The sequence below is a fragment of the Erpetoichthys calabaricus genome, chromosome 17 (genome assembly GCF_900747795.2).
Source record: "Erpetoichthys calabaricus chromosome 17, fErpCal1.3, whole genome shotgun sequence".
Classification (NCBI taxonomy): Eukaryota; Metazoa; Chordata; class Cladistia; order Polypteriformes; family Polypteridae; genus Erpetoichthys; species Erpetoichthys calabaricus.
In genome coordinates, this window is record NC_041410.2 from 99,968,432 (window position 1) to 99,977,508 (window position 9,077).

General features: G+C 50.3%; 1 protein-coding gene across 3 annotated transcripts in view; it reads left to right on the forward strand.

Moving 5' to 3' along the window:
• The window catches only part of LOC114667402 (hepatic lectin-like), a 46,907-nt gene extending 38,289 nt beyond the window's left edge, over window positions 1-8,618 (forward strand). Inside the window, exons 4-13 of one of the 3 annotated variants that reach the window (XM_051920555.1) lie at window positions 2,531-2,587; window positions 2,697-2,759; window positions 3,105-3,146; window positions 3,297-3,350; window positions 4,040-4,081; window positions 5,304-5,345; window positions 5,438-5,491; window positions 6,667-6,803; window positions 7,079-7,182; window positions 8,337-8,618. In XM_051920555.1, the coding sequence (XP_051776515.1) occupies window positions 2,531-2,587; window positions 2,697-2,759; window positions 3,105-3,146; window positions 3,297-3,350; window positions 4,040-4,081; window positions 5,304-5,345; window positions 5,438-5,491; window positions 6,667-6,803; window positions 7,079-7,182; window positions 8,337-8,475 (734 nt within the window). In that variant the 3' untranslated portion in view covers window positions 8,476-8,618. Of the gene's footprint in view, window positions 1-371; window positions 474-2,530; window positions 2,588-2,696; window positions 2,760-3,104; window positions 3,351-4,039; window positions 4,082-5,303; window positions 5,346-5,437; window positions 5,492-6,666; window positions 6,804-7,078; window positions 7,183-8,336 lie in introns of all 3 variants that reach the window. The other 2 variants (XM_051920554.1, XM_051920553.1) reach the window with 2 other exon arrangements.
• Window positions 8,619-9,077: the final 459 nt, after the last annotated feature.

A 9,077-nucleotide genomic window follows, 5' to 3' on the forward strand; every position in this document is an offset into this window, starting at 1 on the left:
GGAGGATTCTGACCATAAAGATGCCAAAGCCACCTGCAGATAAACATCGATGGCCATCAAAAAGTAAAAGTAAACGTTTGTGTTTCCATTTGAGAGTTGAGTAATAAAAGTAAAACAGTGCGACGCAAACAAATTGTTAATAAAAGGAGAAGAGGTGGGCACTGCCAGCCGGCCTGTCACTGCAGGCAGCTTTTGCCACACCTTGGAGATGCCATTGCTGATCACTGGTGTGGTGCTTTGAAGGATGAGACAGCGCATCTATCTATCTATCTATCTATCTATCTATCTATCTATCTATCTATCTATCTATCTATCTATCTATCTATCTATCTATCTATCTATCTATCTATTCATTCATTCATTCATTCCAGGTGTTCCTGCCAAGCCTCACTTCCCAGTCCGGCCACTTTACGTCATTCTGGCTGCCGCAGCACTTGTTGGGATTGTCATTGTGTGTTTGTTCCTCAGCAAATGTAAGTACAACCGGGTGTGTGGGAAGCGGAGTGGGGGTATTGGGGACACAAAGGAAACACACAGATGACAAAATGCGGACAGCGTGCCCGGTCTATAGGGCACCAGGTATTACCAGTGAACCACAAGGCTTGAACCCCCGACGACATGACGCCCGACGGCTCTCCTCGTTCTTCTCCGTTCGCGCAGTTTCCGTGAGGCGGACATACGAGAACGCACCGAAACAGCGGTCCTCGCACTCAGTCCTGGGACCCCCGGGTCTCCTTTTTTATTCAGTTGAGCTCCTTTTCTTTTTGTAATTGTGCATTCAGACAAGTGTGGAATAGTGAAATGTGCATTTATAACAAAAGAAAGAACCTTTCTAAAGTGCTTGATTATAAAGTCCATTATGAAAGGCACTATATGAAAGAATAAATGAATACCTTTATAATCTGCTTTATAATAGTGTCTATTACAAAAAGCACTACATAAGAGAAATGCTCGTCATGCCGTTCTTTATTATAGAGCCCATTACAAAAGGCACTATATTCAAGAAAGAAAGGCTTCAAAACTGGTAAATAACAGCGGGCCTCAGGAGAATTTTCTTTAAAAGTAGAAATTAGTTAGGCGGAAATGCCGGGCTGAGTACGAAGCCTACTGCGCCACAGGGTCACGTGACGGTCCCTTCTCAAAAGTCCATCAAACGTTTGTGAAAGAATAACAAAGGGCGACGACACGACATGAAGCGCGCAGAAAGTCTCTTGCTGGGTACAGCTGGACATGCGCAGTGGCCGTCGTCCTCGGATTGCAGGTTGCGGTCGGACCTGCGCATCCTCAGACTTCCTCACCTGCGCGTCAGAAGAGCTGCGTTTTCAGCTAACAAACAAAGCTAAATGTTGTTAAAATGAACAAAGTTTTTAAAAAGTTCTTATTTTAGAAAGGTTCTGTTTAAGGCTTATAAATCTGGTTTCATTTCTCTAAATTTGGTCATACAATCGTACTTGAGACGGTCAGAAAACTGTACGGTATGCCATCTCCTGGTCTGTTTGCGATCATCATAACTAATTCTAATAAATTCTTATTAGGCTCACAACAGAAAAAAGAGAAAAAATCAACCTTTAATTGAAGTACATTTATTCATTGGGAAAAAAATCCCACCTTAAGAAATACGTTTTCACCTGAAATCACGTGTGCCACAAGTATTGGCACCCCTGCTGTTAATATTTCGTAGAACCCCCTTTTGCCATCAAGACGGCACTTAATCTTCTCCTACAACATTTCACAAGGTTGGACAGTACAGAGACACGGATGTTTGACCATTCCCCTTTGCGCAATCTATCTATCTATTATATAGTGCCTTTCATCTATCTATCTATCTATCTATCTATCTATCTATCTATCTATCTATCTATCTATCTATCTATCTATCTATCTATTATATAGTGCCTTCTATCTATCTATCTACTTTATAGCGCCTTTCTTCTATCTATCTATCTATCTATCTATCTATCTATCTATCTATCTATCTATCTATCTATCTATCTATCTATCTATCTATTATATATAGTGCCTTCTATCTATCTATCTACTTTATAGCGCCTTTCTTCTATCTATCTATCTATCTATCTATCTATCTATCTATCTATCTATCTATCTATCATTGATATAGCGCCTTTCACATTTATCTCCTATCTCTGTGTTCCACTTCAAACTGGATTCCCGAGTTTTCCCAGGATTTCTTCCTCAAGTCACATTTCCAGCTCCAGTCTCTCAGGTCTGCGTTTCTCGATCCCCATTGGCGCCGCACACCACCAGCTTCACCACGAGCGGTGCTTTCATCCTGGGTGGTTTCTCAGCACTCGTGCCCCGTTAAATGCTGGCCATGTCGCTGTGGTGTTTGGACACACAAAGTCACATGCTGCACATTTCGTGTCGTTTTTCTGAATGTCTTCCTGGAGCGCGACGAGCTCGGCTGTGACGTCATTCCCGGCTCCAATATCCGAGGTCAACGGAACACAGCAGGAGGTCCGACTGCCCAAGCGAGCTGCCGTGTCACTCCTGTCCCCCGTTTGTCTTTCAGCTTCAGAAATGGCGGCAGAAAGTCAGCTTCTGAGGGCCGAGCAGGCGAAGGTCCAAGGTGAGTACAGCGCGTCCGTCATGTGTGCCAGTGTTTGAAGCTGACGAGAGAGCGGGCGGGCGCCTCGGCACGGCCTCTCGATGTTTTGTGTTTGTTTGATTTTTTCCAGAGAGCTGCAACTCCTCGACGATCGAGTCCATGGAGGCCGAAATTGAAGAGACACAAAACAAAGGTGAGTACGGCCACATGTGGACTCAAGTCATGATGTCCAGCGGTCACCTCATTACTGAACGTCTCTCTGACCATCTGCACTCTTCTTAGTCTGGTAAAAACTGGCCACTCGTTGCCACTCAGACCCCACCTGTCATTCTTTGCCAGGGTGTTTGTGTGGAGGTGGCACTGATGGCACACAAAGACCCATCAGGAAGGCAGGAGGCCTGGCTGGGCAGAAGACAGCAGAGTCCTGATGACCTGCTATAACCCCCTCAATGACGGGTGACCACAGAGGTGTGCAAGGTGGCAGAGGGTGACGTTCCTGTCCACAGCCTTCCTCACTTTCCTTGGGTTTCTCTTTCAGTTTCTGAAGTTTCCTCACAAATGGAGAATCTGCAGAGCACAGGTGAGACAGAAGACATGAAGTGGACCGAGGCGTCCATTAGCGGCTCAGCCTGTTACTGTCACCCGTGGTGTGAGGAGAGGCGCCCACGTGGGACTGGCCGTCACGGGTTTCATCTCCATGTCCTCCTCACACTCCTCTCTGTCCTTGCAGTTGCTGAAATGTCTTCTCAGCTCCAGAACGTGGGAGCAGCCCTGAAGGAGATGGGTGAGCACCTTCTGTTCGCTCCTCTCATCCTAATTGCAGGAGACCACCCGAGAGCTCGTCCCACTCCTCCCTTTTGCTGGTCGCCTTTGCTGAGGGTCGGCCCAGGAGACTCCAGCCGTACCTTTGACTTGAATGGCCTTGAGACTGAGACAGTGTGGGGTCATGTAGCGGCAGCCAAGGGGGGGCTGCCGGGGGGGAGGTTATAACGTGGTGGGCACCACTTACTCTTTTGAAGTTGGGTCTTGTTAAAGGTGAAGTGAAACTCACAGAGAAGCCCAGGCACAAGAATGAAGTGACCGAGTTGTGCAGCGGGCAGTAGGACTGTGAGGGGGTCTCAGTGTGATCGGCTTCAATAAGACGTGTTTAATAATAATGATAATGATACATTTTATTTATATAGCGCCTTTCCCATGTTTAGACTGTATGTTGTCTTTCACCTGCTCAGCTTTGGTCCCCCGAGTCGGACTTCGCCCTCTTTGCTCAGACGTGATGTTCCTGGTGGTCCAGGCCTTTGCCCCCTTTTTGCTTTTCCCCACTGCCTGCTCTACTGGACGTTTTGCTGGTTGATTCCTGCCATTCAGGTGTGCCAGGTGGCCAACGTGGACCGCCGGTGCCATGTAGGCAGGGTGTGGCGGTGGAGGACCTCGAGGGTGACAGTGGTGCTCACTACCATCCGTTTTCTCTTTCAGCCCCTGATATGTCAACACAAATGAGGAAACTGCAGCGTGAAGGTGAGACAGGAGACCTCAAGGGGAGTCCATTAAGGGGGGCGGCCGTGGTGTCCGCATGGGAATGATGCTCAAGGAGCGACCGCTTGATGAATTCAATGTTTTAGGACTCATATCCTCGTCTTCCTCGCCCTCTTGTCTCTTCTTCCAGATACTGCAATGTCTTCTTCTTATTCAAGGGGGTTGTGTGGAGAGCCCAGCGCTGGCACTTGTCACCACTTCTCAGGGACACAGCTTGTTGTGTGTCGTGTGCCCCTCAGTCTAATGGAACATGTCATGAAGTTGCCCCCCGAGTGGCTCCCCTAACGTTACCACTCAGCTCGTGAACCAGCAGTCCCATCATTCGGTCCACCTTCACAAACACATGGCAGGCAGGAGTGACGTCACGTGACACCGTGAAGGCCATTTAAGGCTCTGACCGGTGGCCCAGGTCTTTATATGGTCCCTTCTGCGATGGCCTGCTGACCCTCTGAAATGAGGAGCTGAGGTGGGCGTCCATCACCCACATGCCCTCATTGGCAGCGGGAGGCCTCAGTTTCTGGCTTAGGTGTGTTTGTCACATTCAGTGATGCCACAAAGTGCCACTCTGCTCAGACTTGATGCCCCATCTGCTCAGGTCCTCGCCCTTTTCGAGGGCTCATTCTTGATGCCAGCCCTTTTGCCACAGTGACTTGGTGGTAGCACCAGTGTTCACATTCAGGGTCCTTCCTACTTGAACTTGGCACGCTCTCCCCTTGTCTGAGTGGGCTTCCTCAGGGTGCTCCGATTCCCTCCCCCGCAGTCCAAAGGCGAACAGTGGATTGGTGGGCAGGCACCCTGTCCAGAGATTGCACAGACTTTGTGCCTGATGCCTGGTGGGCAGCCTCCCTGCCATGATTGTTAGATACCCACATGCACACAAGTGTGGCTCAGATGGCCTGCGCTGTCCTCTCATTGTCTTCTTCTTCTGCTCCTCTTCATCAGCTTTCCTTTGCTTTGCGACTCTGTGGCATCGGAGTGGACCAAGTCTCTGGGGTCTCTTTGCCCCCCCATTGCACCCTCCTTAAGGTCCCATCTCAGCTCCTTTTTTACTTTTCCTGATTTGCACAGTGCTGACTGGCACCCCAAGGGTCTCGGGTGGCAGACCCCGCCTGGCTGGGGTCTTTTTGGACTGCAGGAGTCCGCAGAGGTCTGACCGACGTCTCCATTGCCAGCTCTCCTCACGGCCTTCTGTTTTCTCTTTCAGTCTCCAGACTTTCGCTACAAATGAGGATTCTGCAGATGGGAGGTGAGATGGGGGGCTCCATTGGTGGAGTGGGGCCTTTGAGCGGGCAGCGCCCATCTTCCGGTTGTCTCCTCACTTCTTGTTTTCTTTTCCAGGCAGCGACAAGTCGTTCAATCTGCACGAATGGGAGGTGAATGTCAGGAATGAGAGTGAGTATGGAGCTTGGTGGTCTTCACCGACGGACTGCAGAGTCACCTCATGCCCCCCGGGCTCTGCCCATTTGCCTTCTTTCCACCCGTTGGAGTCAGCGTCGTGTCCTTAAGGCGTCCCAGTCAGAATTGTGAACGCTGGTGCCAGCATGCAGGGCAGGCTTAGGGTTTGACCTGAAAACAAAAACCCTGACAACGAACAAAATGGCTGACTGGGTAATAAATGAATGGCAAAAACTCACAATGCCATCCAGGCACGAGACTTAGAAACACAAGACTGGCAAATATTCGGGGAAAGAGTCAAAAGTCCGAAAGCAACCCAAATGCACAAAAGTCAACCTGAAGGTCTTCACATGGAGCCAAATGGCGTGGAGACGAGACGAGAGGACATCAGGCAAGGGAACTGGAGGGGCGGACGATGATGTCAAGGTCCAGAGTGACCATCCGACGTGGGACGGCAAAGGGCCTGCAGCTGGCAGAAGCAGAAAGGACATATGAAGAAAAGCCAAACATCAGGGTGATGCCAGGGTGGGCGTGGAGGACGGCATTTGAGCGGACACACTGAACCTCCTCGGCCTGTGCTGTCACCGGCGCGGTCACCTCCTCTTCTTCCCTTTCGTGACGGCCTTGTCAGTAGAAGTGACCTCCTCGTCGAGTTGCTTACGTAGAATTCGTGACTTGCTTTTCTTAAGGTCTGTGACATTGGGGGTGACCATCAGATGAGGTGGGCTCTGTTGTCCCGCTGAGACGTTTTGTAAGTCATCCCTTATTGCTCCGCGTGTTCAGGTCCTTCGATTCCTTTATCTTCTTGAAGAGGCCACAGCTGTTCACAGAGAACGCACATTCGGTGGTCTCTCTGAGGTCCGTTCCTCTCAGACTGACCCCACAATTTCCCGTCCCTGGCGTGGTGTTTGCGCTGATTTGTCATTCGGTGGCATTTGATGGACATAAAGATGAGGTCCCTGATGAGGGGCAGGACATCGCATGACATCTTTGTCATCTGAGCGTCACACTTTATTGACTAACTCGGCCTCTGAGCCCCTTCTTCTTCTTCCTCGTGTTTCTGCTTGGCAGATCAGCCTCACGTGAGATCAGCAGAGAAGCCCACCTAAGTGGGTTGGAATAGAGGAGTTGCAGACCCTTCTGACTCGTTTCTCTCTTTGTCTTTTCAACAGCAGCCAACAGCAACTGGAGTGACCTGAGTGGACACCAGTACTACTTCTCCAGTGACAGGCTCTCCTGGTCGTCAGCAAGGGACACCTGTACCTCCATGTCCTCCTATCTGGCGGTGGTCACCACTGAGCAGGAACAGGTGATGTCCACCTCAGCCGTCCATGTTGTTGTCCTCCTCATTCTTAACCACAGGTTGGCTTGTTCCTTCTTGTCTCCACAAATCTCCAATGGCGTACAGCAGGTCTGTGTCCCCCAAGAGGGTCTCGCCCTGACAGACTTGGGGACATGTTGGAAAGTCAAGAATGGACATTGCAAAGAATGACAAGTGCCAACAGAAAGGAGTGATGTGGACAGGCAGCCATGGGTGGTCCCATCTGCACTTTATGCCCCTCACAGTCTCCTCTTTCTTTGCAGGATTTCATCATTAGCAAAATGAGAGAAAGGTCCTGGGTTGGACTGAGTGACCTGGAAGAGGAGTCCGTCTGGAAGTGGACAACCGGGGAGCCCGTGGAGCAAAGGTGGGAGTCGGTGGACATGTGGCTGTGGGGTGGCCTGGTGATGATGTTTTTTTCCTCACTGGAGGTTTATCCCTTAGCATGTTAAGGTCGTCCTGTGGTCTTCTCAATGACACGCGGGCTCCACAGTGAAGGCCACACCCCCTGCCTGCTCACATCAGGTTGACATTTTCAGCCAATCGGCTGTCTCAGAAGCTGTCTCGCTGGCTTAAGAAAGGTCATTGAATGTCATGTTGCATTATATAGCGCCCCCATGTGTTGTCAGCGGAGGTTAGCAGAGACAGCAATGGCCTCCTCCTTACAAAGAGACATAGCAGCACTGGAGGAAGTGACAACCAGGATGATCAGGAACTGAGCTGAGTTATGAGGAGAGGCCGAGGGACCTGACTGACTGAAGTGGTCTCAGATATGAGGGGATGCAGCTCTGGAATCCATCTGTCACTTTAAATAAAAAAACGAGCAGCAGGACAGGTGGGGACTCGATGAGGGGACAGAAACCTTCTCTTCACCAGAAGACCAAACCACATGGACTAAGTGACCACACGGTAGACAGGGGGGTCTCGGGGACCTTAACATTTCGACCAGATGACAGCTGGTGAATTGGACTGGTGGGGTGGAGTGCTCAGTCCTTGTCACAGCTCTTTGGATGGCCTTCATCTGACGTTCTCTTTGCCAGTCCATTCAGGTCAAGCGTCACATGCCATTCACAGCTTCCTACACAGCGCCCTCTAGAGGTCACAAGAGGATGGCTTAAGTTGACGGGCCACCCCTGTGTGCCTTCCGACTTGACTTTGGTGGCTGTGCAGAGTTACATGACACTTACGTGACACGATTTCACTCTCGTGCTTCTCCTTTGGCCTCAGATGTCTTCATCGCGGCTTTTCCTTCCTCAACCTCCCATTCATTTCCAGAGGTCCTCTGAAGCCCCTGTGTCTTCTTGTTCTTCTGCTCCAGCTTCCTCTGAAGACCACCGTCAATTCATGTGTGCTGCTGGGTGGCCTCACTCTCCTTGTTCTCCTTTGATTTGCTCTCACGGCCCCCACAGTCCTGGGGGGCTCATCTCTCTAGGGCCCCCTTCATCTCGGCTCATCTAACTCATGGTACGTGTTGTGGTTCTCTTTTATTTTTATTTATTTATTTATTTATTTATTTTCCAGATTTTGGGAATCTGGTGAACCAAACAACGAGTTTGATGAAGACTGTGGAGAAATCAAGGAGAATGGAAAGCTCAACGACATTCCCTGTAATCTGAGGAGACACTTTGTCTGTGAAAAAGACGACGTGGGGGCTCAGTAACAGATGGGGACTGGCGGTCCTGCCAGGTGGGACTCAATGTGCCCTCCATCACCATCGGCTTTGGTGTCTTCAGTCCTGAGAACGTGCAGGACATCAATAAATAAATTAAAGACGTCAAACCATAAACTGTGTTCTCAAGCGTTGCACTCCACCACACGTCCACCATCGGTGGTCTGAGAAACGCCCACAGCAGGGGGCGGCTACACCACCTGGCCAATCACAGCAATAGGCACTGAAGGGGTGGAGCCTGTGGGAGTCCCCTCTTCTGATTGGTCAGCAGGAGGCCCTACTCTTACTGCCAGGCGAGGCGCTTGACTTCCAGGGGGGGTTCACAGATTGACTCTAAAAGTGACATCTACTGGAGAGTTCAAGTGAGCCAAACGGAGGGACCTCTAAACGCAGGAAGTCGCCGTAGCATGCGATCGGCCAATCAGGCGTCACCTTTGTAGCGTCCTCAACGGTGGAAGAAACCTGAGGCCAGCAACGCCTAAGGGGACCTCGAGGACAAAATGGGGGACATTTGGGGTGTAAAGGTACAAGCTGGCCACAGAACAACAGAGATGGGTAAAGGGGCAAGAGGGGGCACCGAGTGAGCTGCAGAC